At 42.8% G+C, this 23,917-nt stretch overlaps 1 protein-coding gene across 1 annotated transcript in view; it reads right to left on the reverse strand.

Moving 5' to 3' along the window:
• The window catches only part of pkp4 (plakophilin 4), a 268,797-nt gene that overhangs the window by 75,556 nt on the left and 169,324 nt on the right, over positions 1-23,917 (reverse strand). The window contains exons 6-8 of the mRNA XM_070873651.1: positions 20,846-20,971; positions 20,493-20,689; positions 13,180-13,750 (exon numbers count right to left, since the gene is read on the reverse strand). Of these exons, the coding sequence (XP_070729752.1) occupies positions 13,180-13,750; positions 20,493-20,689; positions 20,846-20,971 (894 nt within the window). The remainder of the gene's footprint in view (positions 1-13,179; positions 13,751-20,492; positions 20,690-20,845; positions 20,972-23,917) is intronic.

Consider the following 23,917-nt stretch of genomic DNA (forward strand, 5'->3'; position numbering starts at 1 on the left):
AATGCATCCAATATTTCTAGGGCTACTTCCTTGAGTACTCTGGAATTTCCCTAACACAATTTCCCGCCTGATAAGGATATCCTTCAGTTCCTCCTTCTCACTGGACTTACTGTCCCCTAGTACATTCGGAAGGTTATTTGTGTCTTCCTTCATGAAGACAGAACAAAAGTATTTGTTCAATTGGTCTGCTATTTCTTTGTTCCCCATTATAAATTCACCTGAGTCCGACTGCAAGGGACCGACGTTTGTCTTCACTAATCTTTTTCTCTTCACATATTTATAGAAGCTTTTGCAGTCAGTTTTTAATGTTCCCTGCAAGCTTCCTTTCATACCCTATTTTTCCCCTCTAAATTAAACCCTTAGTCTTCCTCTGTTGAATTCTAAATTTCTCCCAGTCCTCAGGTTTGATGCTTTTTCTTGCTAAATTATATGCCTCTTCCTTGGCTTTAAAACTATTCTTCATTTCCCTTGTTAGCCATGGTTGAGCCACCTTCCCCGTTTTAGAAACATAGAAACATATAGAAACATAGAAAATAGGTGCAGGAGCAGGCCATTCAGCCCTTCTAGCCTGCACCGCCATTCAACGAGTTCATGGCTGAACATGAAACTTCAGTACCCACTTCCTGCTTTCACGCCATACCCCTTGATCCCCCGAGTACTAAGGACTTCATCTAACTCCCTTTTGAATATATTTAGTGAATTGGCCTCAACTACTTCCTGTGGTAGAGAATTCCACAGGTTCACCACTCTCTGGGTGAAGAAGTTTCTCCTTATCTCGGTCCTAAATGGCTTACCCCTTATCCTTAGACTGTGACCCCTGGTTTTGGACTTCCCCAACATTGGGAACATTCTTCCTGCATCCAACCTGTCCAAACCCGTCAGAATTTTAAACGTTTCTATGAGGTCCCCTCTCACTCTTCTGAACTCCAGTGAATACAAGCCCAGTTGATTCAGTCTTTCTTGATAGGTCAGTCCCACCATCCCGGGAATCAGTCTGGTGAATCTTCGCTGCACTCCCTCAACAGCAAGTATGTCCTTCCTCAAGTTAGGAGACCAAAACTGTACACAATACTCCAGGTGTGGCCTCACCAAGGCCCTGTACAACTGTAGCAACACCTCCCTGCCCCTGTACTCAAATCCCCTCGCTATGAAGGCCAACATGCCATTTGCTTTCTTAACCGCCTGCTGTACCTGCATGCCAACCTTCAATGACTGATGTACCATGACACCCAGGTCTCGTTGCACCTTCCCTTTTCCTAATCTGTCACCATTCAGATAATAGTCTGTCTCTCTGTTTTTACCACCAAAGTGGATAACCTCACATTTATCCACATTATACTTCATCTGCCACGCATTTGCCCACTCACCTAACCTATCCAAGTCACTCTGTAGCCTCATAGCATCCTCCTCGCAGCTCACACTGCCACCCAACTTAGTGTCATCCGCAAATTTGGAGATACTACATTTAATCCCTTCGTCTAAATCATTAATGTATAATGTAAACAGCTGGGGCCCCAGCACAGAACCCTGCGGTACCCCACTAGTCACTGCCTGCCATTCCGAAAAGTACCCATTTACTCCTACTCTTTGCTTCCTGTCTGACAACCAGTTCTCAATCCACGTCAGCACACTACCCCCAATCCCATGTGCTTTAACTTTGCACATTAATCTCCTGTGTGGGACCTTGTCGAAAGCCTTCTGAAAGTCCAAATATACCACATCAACTGGTACTCCTTTGTCCACTTTATTGGAAACATCCTCAAAAAATTCCAGGAGATTTGTCAAGCATGATCTCCCTTTCACAAATCCATGCTGACTTGGACCTATCATGTCACCATTTTCCAAATGCGCTGCTATGACATCCTTAATAATTGATTCCATCATTTTACCCACTACTGAGGTCAGGCTGACCGGTCTATAATTCCCTGCTTTCTCTCTCCCTCCTTTTTTAAAAAGTGGGGTTACATTGGCTACCCTCCACTCGATAGGAACTGATCCAGAGTCAATGGAATGTTGGAAAATGACTGTCAATGCATCCGCTATTTCCAAGGCCACCTCCTTAAGTACTCTGGGATGCAGTCCATCAGGCCCTGGGGATTTATCGGCCTTCAATCCCATCAATTTCCCCAACACAATTTCCCGACTAATAAAGATTTCCCTCAGTTCCTCCTCTTTAATAGACCCTCTGACCACTTTTATATCCGGAAGGTTGTTTGTGTCCTCCTTAGTGAATACTGAACCAAAGTACTTGTTCAATTGGTCTGCCATTTCTTTGTTCCCCGTTATGACTTCCCCTGATTCTGACTGCAGGGGACCTACGTTTGTTTTTACTAACCTCTTTCTCTTTACATACCTATAGAAACTTTTGCAATCCGCCTTAATGTTCCCTGCAAGATTCTTCTCGTACTCCATTTTCCCTGCCCTAATCAAACCCATTGTCCTCCTCTGCTGAGTTCTAAATTTCTCCCAGTCCTCAGGTTCGCTGCTATTTCTGACCAATTTATATGCTACTTCCTTGGCTTTAATACTATCCCTGATTTCCCTAGATAGCCACGGTTGAGCCACCTTCCCTTTTTTATTTTTACGCCAGACAGGAATGTACAATTGTTGTAATTCATCCATGCGTTCTCTAAATGTCTGCCATTGCCCATCCACAGTCAACCCCTTAAGTATCATTAGCCAATCTATCTTAGCCAATTCATGCCTCATACCTTCAAAGTTACCCTTCTTTAAGTTCTGGACCATGGTCTCTGAATTAACTGTTTCATTCTCCATCATAATGCAGAATTCCACCATATTATGGTCACTCTTCCCCAAGGGGCCTCGCACAATGAGATTGCTAATTAATCCTCTCTCATTACACAACACCCAGTCTAAGATGGCCTCCCCCCTAGTTGGTTCCTCGACATATTGGTCTAGAAAACCATCCCTTATGCATTCCAGGAAATCCTCCTCCACCGTATTGCTTCCAGTTTGGCTAGCCCAATCTATGTGCATATTAAAGTCACCCATTATAACTGCTGCACCTTTATTGCATGCACTCCTAATTTCCTGTTTGATGCCCTCCCCAACATCACTACTACTGTTTGGAGGTCTGTACACAACTCCCACTAACGATTTTTGCCCTTTAGTGTTCTGCAGCTCCACCCATATAGATTCCACATCATCCAAGCTAATGTCTTTCCTAACTATTGCATTAATCTCCTCTTTAACCAGTAATGCTACCCCACCTCCTTTTCCTTTTATTCTATCCTTCCTGAATGTTGAATACCCCTGGATGTTGAGTTCCCAGCCCTGATCATCCTGGAGCCACGTCTCCGTAATCCCAATCACATCATATTTGTTAACATCTATTTGCACAATTAATTCATCCACCTTATTGCGGATACTCCTTGCATTAAGACACAAAGCCTTCAGGCTTGTTTTTTTAACACCCTTTGTCCTTTTAGAATTTTGCTGTACAGTGGCCCTTTTTGTTCTTTGCCTTGGGTTTCTCTGCCCTCCACTTTTCCTCATCTCCTTTCTGTCTTTTGCTATTGTCTCCTTTTTGTCTCCCTCTGTCTCCCTGTATAGGTTCCCATCCCCCTGCAATATTAGTTTAACTCCTCCCCAACAGCACTAGCAAACACTCCCCCTAGGACATTGGTTCCGGACCTGCCCAGGTGCAGACCGTCCGGTTTGTACTGGTCCCACCTCCCCCAGAACCGGTTCCAATGCCCCAAGAATTTGAATCCCTCCCTGCTGCACCACTGCTCAAGCCATGTATTCATCTGCGCTATCCTGCGATTCCTACTCTGACTAGCACGTGGCACTGGTAGCAATCCCGAGATTACTACTTTTTATTCCAGACAGGGATGTACAATTGCTGAAGTTCATCCATGTGATCTTTAAATGTTTGCCATTGCTTATCCACCGTCAACCCTTTAAGTATCCTTTGCCAGTCTATTTTAGCCAATTCACGTCTCATACCATCGAAGTTACCTTTCCTTAAGTTCAGGACCCTAGTTTCCGAATTAACTGTGTCACTCTCCACCTTAATAAAGAATTCTACCATATTATGGTCACTCTTCCCCAAGAGGCCTCACACAACAAGATTGCTAATTAGTCCCTTCTCATTACACATCACCCAGTCTAGGATGGCCAACCTTCTAGTTGGTTCCTCGCCATATTGGTCTAGAAAACCATCCCTAATACACGCCAGGAAATCCTCCTCCACTGCATTGCTACCAGTTTGGTTAGCCCAATCAATATGTAGATTAAAGTCGCCCATAATAACTGCTGTACCTTTAGTGCACACATTCCTTATTTCTTGTTTGATGCTGTCTAGATATTGTAGGGTCTTAACCTGCAGTATTCCTTACAACTAAAGCCACTGCAGAAACGCTTTTTTAAAAAAAAAAGGTTTGAATTAATGTGACAGATGAATTCAACTGGATAGCCTTATAAGTTAAAGAAGGGCAATCAAATCAACTGCAAAAACATGGCTGGAATCAGACTCCAGTTTGACAGCAATGTGTGACCATGTCCGCAGTAGTTTTTGATATTTGCAAATAAACAGATAAAACAAATGTTAGAATTTGAATAGGCAGCGGGTGTGAAATTTATCTAGAGGCAATTTGCAACACACATTGACTGAAAAACACTCCCCTTGGGATGGCGTGTTACCTTGCTCTTCCTTGAGTGTCACAACTGTACCACATGGGGTTTGGTAATTTATGATTTAATTAAATTTTTTCCATGAGTAAAATATGTCTCGTAACACAATGTTACTCCCTTGAATATTGCATTTCTTTTAAAGGTCATTATTTAGACAATAATTTCGAATTATTTTAAGAACATAAGAATTAGGAACAGGAGTAGGCCATCTAGCCCCTTGAGCCTGCTCTGCCATTCAATAAGATCATGGCTGATCTTAGAACATAATATGCATGAAGTATACAACAGTGTACTTATTATACACTCTACTGTTTATTTGAAATTGCTTAATTTGAATCACTGGATAATTAAAATTTTTAAGCACAGAAAACAAATTTGGATTAATGGGAGTAGCATATTTAACATAAATGTCTTCATGATCCCCCTTATGACATCACCCACACACATGGAGGAGGGGGGGGGGGGGAAGGGGTGCACTTCCATGTGTATGCCATTGACACACAGTTCTACTTCCCTTGACCATACAACCATCTCTGTGCAGTCAGACATTTGAATAGTTGAAAAATTGGAACTGCTTTAATTAAAACAGAGAAGATTAAGGGGTGCTTTGACAGAGATGTTTAAAATTATGAAGGGATGTGACATGGTTGATCGAAACAGACTGTTACCAGTGGTTAAAAGGTCCAGAGAACAAGGGGACATAGATATAATATTAAATACGAGATTTAGGACAGAGGGGAGAAACTTAAAAAAATATATATAATAGAGTGTTACGGCTGACTGTTGACTGACTAGTTGTAACTAGCATTTCTTAAAAAGGTATATATTTGAGGGATAACAGAAAATACTGGAAATACACTGGTCAAGCAGCATCTGAAGAGAAAGAGTTAACGTTTCAGGTCGATGACCTTTCATCAGAACTGGAAAACGTTCGAGATGTAACAGGTTTTAGGTACAGAGGCTGGGAAAGGTGAGATGGGAGCCAAGAACAAAAGGGGAGGTCTGTGTTAGGGTGGAAGGCAGGAATGATTAAATGACAAAAAGGGTGCATCCATTTTTAGTTTCTTTTATTGTTCCATTACCACCATCACAGACCTTAGTCATTGTTCTTGCCTCCCTTGCTTCCCTACCTCTACTTCCTTAAAACCTGTTGTATCTCTAATTGTTTCCAGTTTTGTGACAGGTCATCAGCCTGAAACATTAACTCTGTTTCTCTCTCTCTTGATCTGCTGAATATTTGCTGCCTGATCTGTTGAGTAGTTCCAGCATTTTGTGGTTTTATTTCAGATTTCCAGCATCACCAGTATTTTACTTTGTTATATTTGATAAACAGAGGTAGGAGAAGCTACTAAATGGATTGGGAATGGGAATTTGGTGAGGAGTTGGAAGGAGGTGAAGTGCTTTAAACCAAGGGGCAACAGTGAATATATAAATAATCAGAATAATTAATTAGATTGAAAAAGAGATTTGTTTCAGCAAAATAATGGGACAGCCAAGACCTGTTGCCTGCAATTCCTATGCCATGTGGGCTTCACATGTCCTGGATAACCACGAGTGCAGAAGTGCTGCCAGTTGCTCGAACACAAGCTCAAGGTATGAGCTTGAGAAGCAGCTGGAGTATGGGATGCTGAGAATTTCCTGGACTGCATGTTCCAGGAGGTGGTCATCACACAGCTCCAGAGGGTTCAGGAGAATAGTAAATGAGTGACCATCCGGCAGGGTAAAAAGAGGCAGGCAGTGCAGGAATCCTTGGGGTATGTGGCACTCAGGTATTCAGCGTTGAATACCAGCGAGGGCGATGACACCTTAGGGCAGTGCAGTCTACATAGGATTACACAAGATATATGGCACAGAAACAGGCCATTCAGCCCAACAAGTCTATGCTGGCGTTTATGCTCCACTCAAGCCTCCTTCTGTCTTTCCTCATCTAAATCTATCAGCAGAACCCTCTATTCCCTTCTCCCTGATATGCTTGTCTAGCCTCCCTTTAAATGCACCGATACTATTTGCTTCAACCACTCCCTGTGGTAGTGAGTTCACATTCGCATCACTATTTGGGTAAAGAGGTTTCTTCTGAATTCCCTACTGGGATTTCTTGGTGACTATCTTATATTGATGGCCTCGAGTTATGTTCTTCCACACAAGTGGAAACATTCTCTGTATCCACTCTATCAAAATCGTGCATATTTTTTTTAAAGACCTCTATTTGGTCACCCCTCAGCCTTTTTTTTTTCCAAGAAAAGAGAGCCAGCCTGTTGATCCTTTCCAGATACGTATACCCTTGCATTTATGGTATCATCCTTGTAAATCTTCTCTGCACCCTCTCCAGTGCCTCTTTATAATATGGTGACCAGAACTGTACCCAGGTTCGATTCAAGTTTAGCATGGTTTCCCTACTTTTCAATTCCACACCACTAGAAATAAACCCGAGTGCTTGGTTTGCTTTTTTACGGCCTTGCTAACCTGTGTCGCAGGTTTGTGATTTGGGCTGAACTTCATTTACCAATTATATGCCCATTCTGCAAGTTTATTAAAGTCCTCCTCTAATTTGTTGCAGTCCACCTCAGTATTGACTATGCCCACCAATTTGGTGTCGTCAAATTTAGAAAGTGCTTGATTCCAAGGTCTAAATTGTTAATATAAATTATAAACAAGTGTGTAAAAAACAGTGGTCCCAGCATAGATCCTTGTGGAATACCACTACCCACCTTCTGCCACTGTGAATAGCTACCTTTTACCCTTATTCTCTGCTTTCTGTATTGAAGCCAGCTAGCTATTCATTCTGCTACTTGTCCCCGACTCCACATTCTCTGTCCTTGTTCATCAGTCTATTATTCATCGGTCTAGAGCACATCCACGGTACTGTGGGCAGATGACTGCACAGGGGACACAGCAAAGTTTAAATATGCGGCGGTCATACGGGATTCATTAGTCAGGGGGAGAGACAGGCATTTCAGCAACCACTGATGAGTCCTGCATGGTGTGTTATCTTCCTGGTGCCAGGGTAAAGGACATCATCGAGAGGATGCAGAACATTTTGGGCGGGGGTCGCGTGGGACAATGATAGTGGCAATAACAGAGACCTGGCTCAAAGGGGAGGATTGGGAGCTTAATAAAAGAAAGGGAAGGATAAAAAAGGTTGGGGACAGTGGTGCAGTATTGATAAAAGAAACTGGCACTGGAGTGGAATGATGTAATTGCGGGGCCAAAGACAGAGTCTATTTGATTAGAATTAAGCAATAATAGGGGAGCTATTATGCTACTGGGTGTACACTATAGGCCACCAAATAGTGGAAAGGAGATGGAAGAGAAAATTTGCCAGCAAATGACAGAAAAATACAGAGTGGGAGACTTCAATTATCGTAATATAGACTGGGATAATAAGTGTGAAGGGCCAACAAGGGCAGGAATTCCAGAAATGTGTATAAGAGATAACTTTCTTGATCAGTGTGTTTGCAGCCCAACGAGGAAGGAAGCAGAAATAAAAAAAAAATGCTGTAAATACTCAATAGGTTAGGCAGCATCTGTGGCGAGAGAAACATAGTTAACTTTATAGCTGATCATCGACCTAAAACATCAACTCTTTTTCTCGCTGCACAGATGCTTGACCTGCTGAGTATTTCTAGCATTTTCTGTTTTTATTTCAGATTTCCAGCATCAGCAGTATTTTACTTTTGAGGAAGGAAGCAGTGCTGGATCTAGTTCTGGGGAATGAAGTGGGGCATGTTTCAGTAGGAGAGCATTTGTTAACAGTGATTATATCATGGTTAGATTAAGTATGGAAAAGGACAAGGTACAATGAAATGTAAAAATTATTTAACTGGAGGGCGGCTAACTTCAGTGAATTGAAAAGGGATCTGATCCAGATGGACTGGAATCAAAAATTGGTGGGCAAAACAATTGAAGAAAAGGTTTTGGTACAGAGTAGACATTCCTACGAGGAGGAAAGGAAGGCCTTAAAAAGTTAGAGCTCCCTGGATGACTAAATATAGAGGTTAAAATGAGACAGATAAAGGAGGCTTATGATAATTGCAAGGTTCATAATACAGTAGAGAACCATGCTGAATATAGAGAGTACAGAGGAAATCTGAAAAAGAAATGAGGGACAACGAGTAGAATAGATTAGCAGCTAATATAAAAGGGAACACAAAAGTTTTCTATAAACACAAATACTAAAAGTGTAGCCAAGGAAGGGTGGGGCCATGAGGACCAAAGGTGATCTTGTGGAGGCAAAGAGCATGGCTGAGGTACTAAATGCGTACTTTGCATCTGTCTTCCCAAGTTATGAGGATGCTGACAAAGTAGCAATAAATGATCTATTTTTATCCTATCCAATATCCACTAACAGCCTTCAAAGATTTATATACATTAACCCCCAGGGGGTGCCTCTTCCTGCACCCCTTTTAAAATTGTACTACTTACTTCATATTGATAATCTGCTTTCCTCCGTATCATCCAGAGGACTGGAGGATTGCAAATTTACACTCCTGTTTAAAAAAAGGGAAAAGGGATAAATCCAGCAACTACAGGCCAGTCAGCCTAACATCGCTGGTGGGGAAATTTTGATACAACAATCCGGGACAAAATTAATCAGCATTTGTAAAAGTATGGACTAACAAGTGAAAGTCACTATGGATTTGTTAAAGGAAAATAGTGTTTGACTAACACGACTGAGTTCTTTGATGAAATAACAGAGGGGTGGTGAGTGTAGTGTGGGTGATGTTCAAAAGACATTTGACAAAGTACCACATAATGGACTGGTTAGCAAAATTAAAATCCATGGAATTAAAGGGTCAGTGGCAGCATAGATACAAAACTGTAAGGGATAGAAAGCAGAGTAGTGGTGACCGGTTGTTTTTCAGACTGGAGGGTCGTATACCGTGGTGTTCACCATGTGTTGGCATTCGGACCACTGCTCTTTTTGATATCTATTAATGGACCTAGACTTGGGTATGCAGGGCATCATTTCAAAGTTTGCAAATTATACGAAACTTGGAAATGTAGTCAATAATGAGGATAGTGAGAGACTTTAGGAGGATAGAGACACTTCAGGAGGACATAGTCATACTGGTAAAATGGGCAGACATGTGGAAGATGAAATTTAATGCAGAGAAGTGTGAAGTGATGCATTTTGGTAGGAAGAATGAGGAGAGGCAATATGAGCTAAATGGTACAATTTTAAAGAGGGGTGCAAGAACAAAGAGACCTGGGGATGTGTGTACATAGATCTTTGAAGGTTGAGAAGGCAGTTAAAAAAAACATAAAGGATCCTTGCTTTATTAATGCACCAAAGGTCTCACTCCCTGACTTGCCAAAGCCTTTCCACCATTTACAAGATAGGTCAGGAGTGTGATGGAATACTCTCCACTTGCCTGGATGAATGCAACTCCAACAACACTCAAGAAGCTCGACACCATCCAGGACAAAGCAGCCTGCTTGATTGGCAGTCCATCCACCACCAAACATTCACTCCCTCCACCACCGGCGCACTGTGGCTGCAGTGTGTACCAGCTGCAAGGTGCACTGTAGCAACTCGCCAAGGCTAGCCTAACAGTACCTAGCAAACCCACGACATCTACCACCTAGAAGGACAAGGGCAGCAGGTGCATGGGAATACCATCATCTCCAAGTTCCCCTCCAAGTCACACACCATCCTGACTTGGAAATATATTGCTGTTCCTGAATTGTCACAAAATACTGGAACTTCCTTCCGAACAGCGCTGTGGGAGCACCTTCAACATGCGGACTGTAGCGGTTCAAAGCGGTGGCTTACCACCATCTTCTCAAGGGCAATTAGGAATGGGCAGTAACTGCTGGCCTTGCCAGCGACGCCCACATCCCAGGAACGAATAAAAAAAAAAGAGGAAGAGTACAAAGCAAGGAAGTTATTTTGAACCTTTATAAAGCACTGGTTCGGCCTCAGCTGGAGCATTATGTTCAATTCTGTGCACAAACTTAGGAAGGATGTCAAGGCCTTGGAGACAGTGAAGAATGCATGGTACCAGGGATGAAAGACTTCAGTTATGTGGAGAAACTGGAGATGATGGGCTTGTTTTCTTTAACCTTCTCTGTTCTAAGAGGAGATTTGGCTTTGATAGTGTAAATAAGGAGAAACTCTTTCTAGTGGCAGAAGGGTCAGTAACCAGAGGATAGAGATTTAAAGTGATTGGCAAAGGATCCAGAGGTGGCATGAGGAACTTTTTTTTTTACACTGCGAGTTGTGGTGATCTGGAATGCACTGCCTGATGGTGGGAGCAGATTCCATATTGACATTCAAAAAATAAGTGGATAAATACTTGAAGGGAAAAGATTTACAGGGCTATGGGGAAGAGAGTAGGAGAATGGGATTAATTGGATAGCTTTATCAAAGAACCGGCACAGGCATGATTGTCTGAATGGCTTCCTTCTGTGCTGTATCATTCTCTGATTCTTCTATGTCTCCATTTATAATCTCTCCAATGGCCTTGCCCCCTCCTACCTCTTCTCTCGCCTTGCGTCCCCTCAGGTCCTCTAATACTGACCTGCAGTGCAGCACTGTCTCAGTCTGTTCCACCCTTAATGGCAGAGCTTTGAGCTGCCTTGACTTTACACTTTGAAACTCCTCTGACTTGGTCTCCTTCTCACCTTTCTCAAAAACATCTCTTCAACCAAGTTTTCAGTCACCTCTCCTACTCCTCCCGCAAAGGCTGGGCGGGCAGCCACTCCTTTTCTGTCAAAAGGCCTTGGGACGTTTTTCTATGTTAAAAGTGAAAGTTGTTCTTTCCATTTTTATGCACTAGGCTTAATTAAGGACAAGTCACATCTTACCTTTTTTAAAACCCGCTAGAGCCTGACTGGGTGCAAACCAGTACAAAGCCTCCTCCTTCATCCAGAATATTAACTCATGCCACCCTTGCAATTCATTTTTCTTCCTTGCTTCATGCCTTATGCTTTTATTTAAAATAAATTACTTTCCATTACCCCACTTTCATCTTCCTCATTTCTAATGTGACAGTATTTTCTCGAAAAACTAATTTTTCCAAATCAAAATCAGACAATTTAGAAATTTAAGTCTTTTGATGGGATATTGTGAATTTACAGAATTAAAATGCTCCTGAATAAGGATGGGTTAAAAATATACAGTCTACTTCTGGTGGCATATGATTAAATAGTAGAGACAGGACTGCATTCTTTAATATAGAAACTGCTCACTGTTTGAGCAGTGAATAGGCAGTATTGTGGATACATAAGGGAAGAAAAGACCATTTGAAGCATTCGGGAATATTGAGAGATGTCACGTGACAATTCAAAAATCTCGTCACTGTACAAACCAGGATGAAAAAAAAATTAAACGAACACCCATTCACAACTAACCCTCACTAGTTTAGTGCCCGTCCCACTGCAGTTTTTCAAGTTGTTACAAGGTAAATGCAAAGTAGAGTACAAAACAAAAATTCCACAGTGACACAGGCACGACAAAGCTATATTATGGCCTGAAGACAGTAAAGGTCGAAGCTAAGCAGATAAAACAGGAGCCAGTTGGAAAGAAGAAATATATGTTCCAAGTAAATGAGAAGCAGAGTGAAAAAACTCACCATTTCACAATCTCTACTTTTATATTTGGTAAATGGAGAACAAAGCATTTGCAGTTTTTTCCCCTATTTACCTCAAACATTTGAGATGTTAAAAAGGCCAAAGATTCTTCGTAAGCCAATTTTCCTTTGATCTCAGCTACCTGCCTTCCCATTGGAAATATGAACTCAATATACGAGGAACTACAGGTACAAATCTAATGGTGGGGAAGTAAGGTTTTTTTTTTTTACTGGCGATAAGAGCATCAAAGGGGGAGGTGAGGGACTGACTGAATAGATCGATAGCTGCAGATGCATCATGGTGACCCGAGGACCAAAGGTTAGACAGTTGGCAGTTTGAAAGTGCCGCTGTAAGTGACTTGGAGAAGTGTTTTTTTCCCCCCAGAGGTAGATGTAGAAGGAAGTGGAGTTAGAAGGAAGAAGGGGGATGCAAGTGGTGAGGGATACAAGGAAGTGATCAGACATGGCCTCATCTGTGATTGAGACAATGGGAATAGCGAGGCTACATGAAATGGCAAGGTCGGGAGGGTGGGTGTAAATAGTGTTGAACCAAGTCTTCCTTTTTCATGTCTTATATTGTATCCTTATGCTCACAAAAGAAAATAATGTATTCCAATGAGCTACAATTTATAATGTTTATCGGAATATTGATAATTTAATGGGAAAGCCAGCATAAATTCAAATTGGGGCGCATTTATTTTTTCTGTTGGACTATTTTTAAATTGACTGAATACTGCAACATATAAATGCAAGCAGTATCAGATTCCTATAACTTTCATACCGTTTGTTCACCTTTGCAGGAAATACTAGACAGTTTCGGAGATGTTAACTACAGAAATAAAATTAAATGCTAGAAGAGGTACTTCAGATTACATATCATTTACCCACCAAAATAAACCTTTGCCTGAAAAGTGTTGTACTTTGGATCTGTGTTTATTGTCACAAAACAGACCTGCAAGGCTGTCTGGTCGTGGTGGAACCATCCTCTCATAGATTTCTGGTGACTGGAGACAATAAAAATCAGTATCAATGGCATGGGATCTTTGTAGTGGTGGTGCCATATGTTGAGGGACGGCAGTCATAGTGGACCGTGCAGGAGATGATGATCCGGTTTGAGCTTGGGGTGGAGAGTTTACTCTTGTTTGTGCAGTTGCTAAAGTGAGAGGTGAACCCACTCTCAATGAAGAGCCCAAAGTCTGGTATGGAGAGGTGGCTCTGCTGGAGTTAGTTGGTTGTCTTGTAACTGAACCAATACGTCTAATTGTAGCTGGTGATGTAGATCTCTGTGTGGTATGTGGAGAGCCTGCTCTCTGAGCTGGCAATGTTGAAGACAAATACACTGTAGAATTATTGGACCGAGGTTCAGTTAATGCTGGTGAGCCATATGCACTCCCAAGAGACGTTCTCAGTGACCCCCTTGACGGTGACATTCCAGTACCATAAGCTGGTGATTGTGTTCTAGATGGAACTGAGCTAACTCTTCTCATTGCCCTATTGGTTGTAGCAGCAACATTCATTGGACCCTGTTTAAAAAAAAAAGGTAATGCCGAATGAATTAAGTGTTCCAAAAAGACAATGATGATAGCATACACATTTTACCTGGTCAGAAAGACATGTTGGCTTTACAAAAAAAAAAACAATCCTTCTTTATCACAATCCTCACCCTCCCTATCTGTTTCCTCCTCGATAAGGTGGAAGTACCTGCGGACAAATCTGTATACACCATCAATCCCACTCTGCCCAAACTTGCCTCTAATCAAGCTGAGCAATTCAAGAAAAGGCATCTTTCCAGTCAGTTTCCCCCATTTTCTTCAAGAAAACTAGTCAAGATTGGCAGCTCCCCTTCATGGGGAAAAGTCGTATTGAGTTTTTCTACATTTAATTAGCAAATTTGAAATTGGGCATTAGATACACAGTTTATGAAGACTTGTTTAATAATTCTATATTGGACATAGCATTTCAGAGAAATCTGCTTTCTCAAAACCTCTGCAGCAAGTCAAAGAAAAATATTATCGTGTCAGCTGCTGCTATTAGAAACAAAAATTAAAAAAAGGTACAGATATATGAATTAAAAAAAAAACAGAAAAACAGCACAGCATGTAGGAGCAGTGCCATGGAGTGGCAGGGTGCAGATTCAACTCCGAACTCTGCTAAATTCCCAATCTCATCTGCATTGCTGTAGGGAGACACCTACTGGAGATGAGGCACCTCAGCACAGGATGGGAAAGATAGGAAGAGCAACCTAATTTTCCTAACAGGTTTACAGCAACATTGATGTGCAGCCTCGAAGCAGTCCTGCCCTTACACGAATACTGTAAAAGTTAAGGATCAAAAAAAAAATCATCCAAAACACACACATGTAGTGATGCCAAGCTTATAATCTGATCAGTCGAAATCCTCAATTTTACTCTTGCATTTCATAAGGTTTGTGCAACATTGTAGTTAGATATTCTTATTTCTAAATGCACTTTAGTATAAAATTACATCTGTATTAAATCAGCATTCAGCTGTGATTTCTGACATAATTTCCAAAGTTCTGCAATAACTTTTGATTAGAACATTGCCAATTCTGTTCAACTGGAAACAAAATGACCATTTCACACAGGATTCTCTATTAACTTTTGGATCTCATCACAAAACAAATATAACTTTAGTTGGAATATTAAGTTTCAGTAAACAATTTCTGTAAATTTATTGAACCCAAAAGTACATGGGCTTTCCAGATTTTGTAATCTACCAAAATTCCCTGGATTCTGGGGAGGTCCCAATAGATTGGAAAACCGCAAATGTAATGCCCCTATTTAAAATAGGCAAACAGAAAGCAGGAAACTATAGACCAATTAGCCTAACATCTGCCATTGGGAAAATGCTAGAGTCCATTATTAAGGAAGCAGTAGCAGGACATTTGGAAAAGCATAATTCAATCAAGCAGAGTCAGCTTGGTTTTATGAAAGGGAAATCATAGAATAGAATAGAATCATAGAATGGTTACAGCACTGAAGGAGGCCATTCGGCCCGTCGTGTCCATGCCGGCTCTCTACAAGAGCACTTCAACTAGTCCCACTCCCCTGCCCCTTTCCCCGTAGCTTTGCAAATTTCTTTTCCTCCAGGTACTTATCCAATTCCCTTTTGAAAGCCACAATTGAGTCTGCCTCCACCAACCTTTCAGGCAGTGCGTTCCAGATCCTAACCACTCGCTGCGTAAGAAAGTTTTTCCTTGTGTCACCTTTGAATCTTCTGCCAATCACCTTGAATCTGTGTCCTCTGGTTCTCGACCCTTCTGCCAATGGGAACAGTTTCTCTCCATCTACTTTGTCCAGACTCATGATTCTGAACACCATCATCAAATCTCCTCTCAATCTTCTCTGCTCCAAGGAGAACAATCCCAGCTTCTCCAGTCTATCCACGTAACTGAAGTCCCTCGTCCTTGGAACCATTCTTGTAAATCTCTTCTGCACCCTCTCTAAGGACCTCACATCCTTCCTAAAGTGTAGTGCCCAGAATTGGACACAGTGCTCCAGTTGGGGCCGAACCAGTGTTTTATACAGGTTCATCATGTTATGTCTTTGGATGCTCTGATAATGATTCCAAGAGGCAATGTGTTGTACTTGAACTGTAGTGAACTTTATTGATAGCTCCAGAATGAGGACCACACCTGGTGGCCTGCCTTTTAGACTAGGCCAGACACACCTGTACAGGTAACCTGCAAGTCTCCCACTGCGGTGCCCTCTGGTGACACACCTCGTCATAGTACAAGCAGTAACCATGCATGTTTGACAAATTTGCTGGTGTTCTTTGAGGATGCAATGAGCAGGGCGGATAAGGGGGAACCAATGGACGTGGTGCATTTGGATTTCCAGAAGGCATTCAATAAGGTGCCACATAAAAGGTTACTGCACAAGATAAAACTTCACAGGGTTGGGGGTAATATGGGTCAAATGGCCTAGTCCTACTCCTATTTCTTGTGTTCCTATTTCTTGTGACACACCCACTGCTAGGCTGGGTGCGAACAAGGCAGAATGCATATAAATTAGGCCAGAACCTGGATATGCTGGGTCTTAGTCTGAGCCATCACATTCAGTGGGGACTGTTTGGAGCAGGCGGTTGCAAACATGGCCTCCCACATCAGAGGTAGCGTCATAGGGAAGGGGACTCCCAGGCCAGGAGTTTACTCAGCCCTAGCCTGGGATGTGCCAGATGGGTGTTACAACTACAGGTTATACCTCCAGTCCTGAACTCTTCACATAAGAAATATGAGCAGGAGTAGGCCATTTGACCCATCAAGCCTGCTCCGCCATTTAATAAGATCATGGCTAATTTGATCATGGACTCAGCTCCACTTCCCTGCACGCTCCCCATAACCCTTATCACTCAAAAATCTGTCTTTCTCCGGCTTAAATATATTCAATGACCCAACCTCCACAGCTCACTGGGGCAGAGAATTCCACAGAATTAAAACAGAGAGAAGAAATTCCTCATCTCAGTTTTAAATGGGTGGCCTCTTATTCTGAGATTATGTCCCCTAGTTTTAGTTTCCCCTATGAGTGGAAATATCCTCTCTGCGTCCACCTCGTCGAGCCCCCTCATATATCTTATATGTTTCGATAAGATCACCTCTCATTCTTCTGAACTCCAATGCGCACAGTCCCAACTTACTCAACCTATCTTCATAAATCAACCTCGTGAACCTTCTCTGAAGAGCCTCCAATGCAAGTATATATTCCTTAAATAGAGACAAAAACTGCACGCAGTACTCGAGGTGTGGCCTCACTGTACAGTTGGAGCCGGATTTCTCTGCTTTTATACTCTATCCCCCTTGCAACAGAGGCCAACATTCCATTTGCCTTCCTGATTATGTGCTGTACCTGCATACTAACTTTTTGGGTTTCATGCACAAGGACCCCTAGGTCATAGAAACATAGAAAATAGGTGCAGGAGTAGGCCATTTGGCCCTTCGAGCCTGCACCGCCATTCAATAAGATCATGGCTGATCATTCCCTCAGTACCCTTTTCCTGCTTTCTCTTCATACCCCTTGATCCCCTTCGCCATAAGGGCCATATCTAACTCCATCTTGAATATATCCAATGAACTGGCGGCAACAACAACTGTCTGCGTCAGGGAATTCCACAGGTTAACAACTCCGAGTGAAGAAGTTTCTCCTCATCTCAGTCCTAAATGACCTACCCCTTATCCTAAGACGTGTCCCCTGGTTCTGGACTTCCCCATCATCGGGAACATTCTTCCTGCATCTAACCTGTCCAGTCCCATCAGAATCTTATACGTTTCTATGAGATCCCCTCTCATCCTTCTAAACTCCAGTGAATAAAGGCCCAGTTGATCCAGTCTCTCCTCATATGTCAGTCCAGCCATCCTGGGAATCAGTCTGGTGAACCTTCGCTGCACTTCCTTGATAGCAAGAACGTCCTTCCTCAGATTAGGAGACCAAAATTGAACACAATATTCCTTAAGAGGCCTCACCAAGGCCCTGTACAACTGCAGTAAGACCTCCCTGCTCCTATTCTCAAAATCCTAGCTATGAAGGCCAACATACCATTTGTCTTCTTCACTGCCTGCTGTACCTGCATGCCAACTTTCAATGAATGATGAGCCATGACACCCAGGACTCATTGCACCTCCCCTTTTCCTAATCTGCCGCCATTCAGATAATATTCTGCCTTCGTGTTTTTGCCCCCAAAATGGATAACCTCACATTTATCCACATTATACTGCATCTGCCATGCATTTGCTCACTCACCTAACCTGTCCAAGTCACCCTGCAGCCTCTTAGCATCCTCCTCACAGCTCACACCACCACCCAGTTTAGTGTCATCTGCAAACTTGGGGATATTGCACTCAATTCCTTCATCTAAATCGTTAATGTATATTGTAAAGAGCTGGGGTCCCAGCACTGAGACCTGCGGCACTCCACTAGTCACTGCCTGCCATTCTGAAAAGGACCAGTTTATCCTGACTCTCTGCTTCCTGTCTGCCAACCAGTTTTCTATCCATGTTAGTACATTACCCCCAATACCATGCGCTTTGATTTTGCACACCAATCTCTTGTGCGGGACCTTGTCAAAAGCCTTTTGAAAGTCCAAATACACCACATCCACTGGTTCTCCCTTGTCCACTCTGCTAGTTACATCCTCAAAAAATTCCAGAAGATTCATCAAGCATGATTTCCCTTTCGTAAATCCATGCTGACTTGGACCGATCCTGTCACTGCTTTCCAGATGCGCTGTTATTTCATCCTTAATAATTGATTCCAACATTTTCCCCACCACTGATGTCAGGCTAACCGGTCAATAATTACCCGTTTTCTCTCTCCCTCCTTTTTTTAAAAAAGTGGTGTTACATTAGCTACCCTCCAGTCCATAGGAACTGATCCATCTGTACTGCAACACACTGCAATTTTTCTCCATTTAAATTATAAGTTGCTTTTCTATTTTTTCTGCCAAAGTGGATAACCTCACATTTTCCCACATTATACTCCATCTGCCAATTTTTTGCCAACCCACTTAGCCTGTATATATCCCTTTGCAGATTTTTTGTGTCCTCCTCACAACTTGCTTTCCCACCCATCTTTGTCTCAGCAAACTTGGCTACATTACACTCGGTCCCTTCATCCAAGTCATTAATATAGATTGTAAATAGTTGAGGCCCCAGCACCGATCCCTGCGGCACCCCAGTTACTGTTTGCAAATGACCCATTTATCCCGACTTTCCGTTTTCTATTAGTTAGTTAGTCAATCCTCTATCCATGCTAATATATTACCCCCAACCCTGTGAACTTTTATCTTGTGCAGTAATCTTTTATGTGGCACCTTATCGAATGCCTTCTGGAAATCCAAATACACCACATCCACTGGTTCCCCCTTCATCCATCCTGCTTGTTACATCCTCAAAGAACTCCAGCAAATTTGTCAAACATGATTTCCCTTTCCTTAAACCATGCTGACTCTGCTTGATTGAATTATGCTTTTCCAAACATCCCGCTACTGCTTCCTTAATAATGGACCCCGACATTTCACAACCACAGATGTTAGGCTAACCGGTCTATAAGTTTCCTGCTTTCTGTCTGCCCCCTTTTTTAGATAGGGGTGTTACATTTGCAGTTTTCCAATCTGCTGGAACCTCCCCAGAATCCAGGGAATTTTGGTAAATTACAACCAATGCATCCACTAACTCTGCAGACACTTCTTTTAAGACCCCAGGATGTAAGCCATCAGGTCCAGGGGACTTGTCCACTTTTAGTCCCATTATTTTACCGAGTATTACTTCTTTAGTGATAGAGATTGTATCGAGTTCCTTCCTCCCTATATCTCCTTGATTATCCACTTTTGGGATTTTTTAGTGTCTTCTACCGTGAAGACTAATACAAAATATTTGTTCAATGTCTCTGCCATTTCTCTGTTCCCCAAAGTCCGGAAACATCCCTGGTCCGGCATCATTACCGGCAGGGGTCACGTCCAACGCTGTTAATGGAGGTTCCCACGCTGTTCATGAATGTAAGCGGGCTGGGCAACGAAAGGGAAGGGTAAGCAGCTGTTTGAGGCGGTGAAGATTGAAAAAAAATTGAAAAATTCTGAACGACAAAATGCTGTGCAGTAGGCTTCTGTGCAGCGCATGCGCAGAACGCGCCCGTGCCATTGTCAGCAGTTGCCTCCAGAAAAGAGAGTGTGCCAAACCAGCACCGCGAGAGAAAGGCCCGAGATTTCAGTGTGGTGTTTTCCCGCACTTTCTGGCTCTGTGCAGACCTCCCATGGTCCAGAAAATTCTCTGGTCTGGCACCTGTCAGGTCCCAAGGGTGCCGGACCAGAGGTACAACCTGTAGTAAGAAAAGACATATTGCCCTGTGGGCTGGCAGAAGCAAAGCCCACCTGGGCCTTCAGGCCTGGATGCAGAAAACCAAAAGGTATGAATCGGCCGATAAACCCAACCAAAAGGCTGCAAGGGACACTCGAGTGGTGAACATGTTTCAATATTCACCCCTTGCTAAGGCAGGTGCCCAATATGTGCCCACAGTGGAGTGGGCACCTACCAGAAACATTTAAAATATGAATTCTCCCTCTGACTTTACATATTCTGGCAGGGAAAGTGGCAGAGGTTCTTGGTGAGCAGATCCAGCACATCTGCTGGAAACAATGGCTTGTCGACGGTCAAGCCTGTACTGTTTAAAATACCAGCAGTATGGAAGTAATTGAAGAGACATTTTTGAAAAAAATCTTAACTTAAGCCATCTGTGTCCTTAAAACATATAGTACCTGGCCTATAGTCTGTCCCTCTGGCCTAGAATTTCGCACTAGGTGATTACTGTTGGTGCTGTTATGAACAGATTCCTGTAGGATTCTTGGGTTAACCTTGATCAAGTTCTGGCTGCTGTAGTAACTGCCTGCCTCCTGGTAACCACTATCAGAATAGGAGTTCATTTGTGTAGAGCTTCGCGAGTTTCCAATAGATCCTGCACAGTTGAAGCAGACAAGTACAGCTGGTTATAATAAAACTAAATTGAGGAAAAAGTCAATGTACATTTTTTTGTAACCAAGACGTTTTAAATATAAGATCTGAAAAAGTTGGTACTTTGGTTACTTAAAATTTATATACAACAGACCCTCACTTTCATGAAGAGATGTTTGTTCGGGTGCGATAGTTGGCAAATTTTCCCGACCTGTTTCGATATTAAATGATTGGGGATGCGTGCTTTCAGAAACTCTGCGTCTACTAATTCCTCCTAAGGGTTCATCTGCAAGAAAACATATGTGCTTTAGACTCATTTTAAGATAAAAGCTTCTAATAAGATCAGTACGTTTCCATGAAAAGTTAATTTAGTTTTCTGTTATTTTCCTTGATCAGAAATGATTAATTTGGAATTTGCACATGATTGGGTGTTACATTTCTGATTGCATTCTCCAGCATAGACCTGTTGGGTCAAATAAGCCTGTGTGCTGTAAATTCTATGTAATATACAAATTAATATGCTTCTAATTCAAATCAGGAAATCATTGAAACTGAGATTTCCCCTTCTTTGGCCAACCCACCTCAGATATAGGGGGACCATGCTTGGAGGCCCCTGTGCGGCCTGCAGCAGTTCCTTTGAAGACCACTGTTTGGCCACACAAAGCACAGTTCCAACCGTCAGAGTGTATGTTCCACCCAGTGGAAGATCAAAATTGCACCGGGTTCCCTACATATGATGCAGGACCACAATTTAAATATTTTAGTGAGGCTCCTGCAAGGTTCAGGTAGGAGTGTTGGCTGTCTATTTGAGGCCCACACAAAAATTGAGTTGGACAGGCCTCGAGCGCAGGTGAATGGTAGTTTCTTTTTAAAACAATGTTTTTTTTGTCTACCTACCACCTCATTCACACTGAAAAGACAGGAGGCAGATGAAAATCACCCCACACATCTCTTATCCATCACCATAAAAAAGTAACATACATATTTATATAGCAATGTTCACTATGAAGCCCCAAAGTGCTTCATAGACAATGAAGTATTTTTGAAGTGCAATCATTGTTGGAAAACAGCAGCAGCCAATTTGCACACAGCCAGGTCCCATAAATAGCAATCATATAAATGATCAGAGTGCGGACCTGAACAGGAGGACCGGCAGTGGAGGCAGCATAAGGGAGCTGAGCGGCAATTCGAAACAAACTCAAGGAGTGACGTCACAGTATAGCTAGTAATTGATTGGTTGATAAAGGTCATACCATTTTTTTTTTCCTCAAGTTAGGGGTCGGGGATAAATCGCTGGTTAGTGAAAGCAGAAGCTTGGAGATTAGTGCCTGTTAACACTATTATATTAATAACTTGAATTAGATCCATTGTAGTCTTCCATTTATGTAAAGTCAGTTAATAGTCGAATAAATAGAGGCATGACAGGGCAGTTTAGTACTGTGGAATGCACATCTTGTGCCACATGGGAAATCCAGGATGCTTCCCGTGTCCTGGACAACCACGTGTGCAGGAGGTGTTGTCAGCTGGAGGAGCTCGAGCTCCGGGTTTTGGAACTTGAGCAACAGCTGGTGTCACTGCAGTGTATCATGAAGCAAAGAGCTTTGTGGATAGCACAATTCAGGAGGTGGTCATCCCACAGATAAGGAATGCGCAGGCAGAGAGGGAATGGGTGACCACCAGACAGAAAAGAAGAACCAGGCAGGTAGTGAAGGAGTCTCGAGAGCATCTCGCTCTGGTGAGGGCGATAGTTCCTCTTGGGAGTACAGCCAGAGCCAAGTCCGCGGCACTACGAGTGGCTCAGCTATATGGGATGGGGAGAAAACAAGAGGAGTGGATGAGTAATAGTGGTAGGGAATTCGATAGTTAGGGGAGCAGACAGGCATTTCTGCGGCCGCAGACCTGACTCCGGAATGGTATGTTGCCTCCCTGGTACCAGGGTCAAGGATGTCACTGAGCGGCTGCAGAACATTCTGGGGGGGTGGGTGAACAGCCAGAGGTTATGGTCCATATTAGTACCAATGACATAGATAGAAAGAGGGATGAGGTCCTGCAGACAGATTTTAGGGAGCTAGGAAAAAGATTGAATAGCAGGACCCCAAAAGGTAGTAATCTTAGAATTACTCCAAGTGCCATGCACAAGTGAGTATAGAAATTAGGAGAACAGAGCAGATGAATGCATGGCTGGAGAGTTGGTGCAGGAGGGAGGGTTTCAGATTCCTGGGGCATTGGGATGTTCTGGGGGAGGTGGGGCCTGTACAGGGCCGGACAGGTTGCACCTCAACAGAGGGGGAACCAATATCTTCGAGGGAGAGTTTAAACCAATTTGGCAGGGGGATGGGCATCAGGATGTAACATGAGAAAGGGAAAATAAAGTGCTCAAACGATTGGGAGAGGCAAAGAGCACTAAATAAATAGTAAGGAATTGGGTGGGGGTCCAACTAAGGGAATACAGGATGGTCGAAGATGGGTTTACAGTGTATGTACGTGAATGCATGAAGCATAGTAAACAAGGTAAGTGAGCTGCAGGCACAAATAGCCACACAGGAATATGATGTTGTGGCAATAACCGAGACCTGGCTCAAAAAAGGGCAGGATTGGGTATGAAATATTCCTGGTTATAAGGTGTTCAGGAAAGATGGGGAAGGAAAGATAGGAGATGGTGTGGCAGCAATGGTTAATGAGAAGGTTAATGCTGGAGAGGGAGGATGTCCTGGAGAGGTCAAGGACAGAATCTATATACCTAGAGTCAAGAAATAATAGAGGTGCTATTACACTACTAGGTGTATTGTATAGACCACCAAATGGTAGGAAAGATATGGAGGAGCAAATTTGCAGAGAAATTACAGAGTGTTGCAAGAACTATACAGTAGTAATAATGGGGGACTTCAACTATCCTAATATAGACTTGGATAATAATAGTGTAAAGGGTAGAGAAGGGGAAGAATTTCTGAAGTGTGTTCAGGAGAACTTTCTTGATCAGTATGTTTCCGGCCTGTTGAGGGAGGAGGCATTGCTGAATGTGGTTCTGGGTAATGAGGTAGGTCAAGTAGAGCAAGTGTCAGTAGGTGAACATTGAGGGAACAGTGATCATAGTATCATGAGGTTTAGATTAGCTATAGAAAAGGACAGGGAGCAATCTGGAGACGAAATGGGAGAAAGCCAATTTCAGTGGGATGAGAATGGATCTGGTCCGGGTAAACTGGAATCAAAGATTGGCAGGCAAAACTGTAGT

This window comes from Pristiophorus japonicus, chromosome 3 (genome assembly GCF_044704955.1).
Source record: "Pristiophorus japonicus isolate sPriJap1 chromosome 3, sPriJap1.hap1, whole genome shotgun sequence".
Classification (NCBI taxonomy): Eukaryota; Metazoa; Chordata; class Chondrichthyes; family Pristiophoridae; genus Pristiophorus; species Pristiophorus japonicus.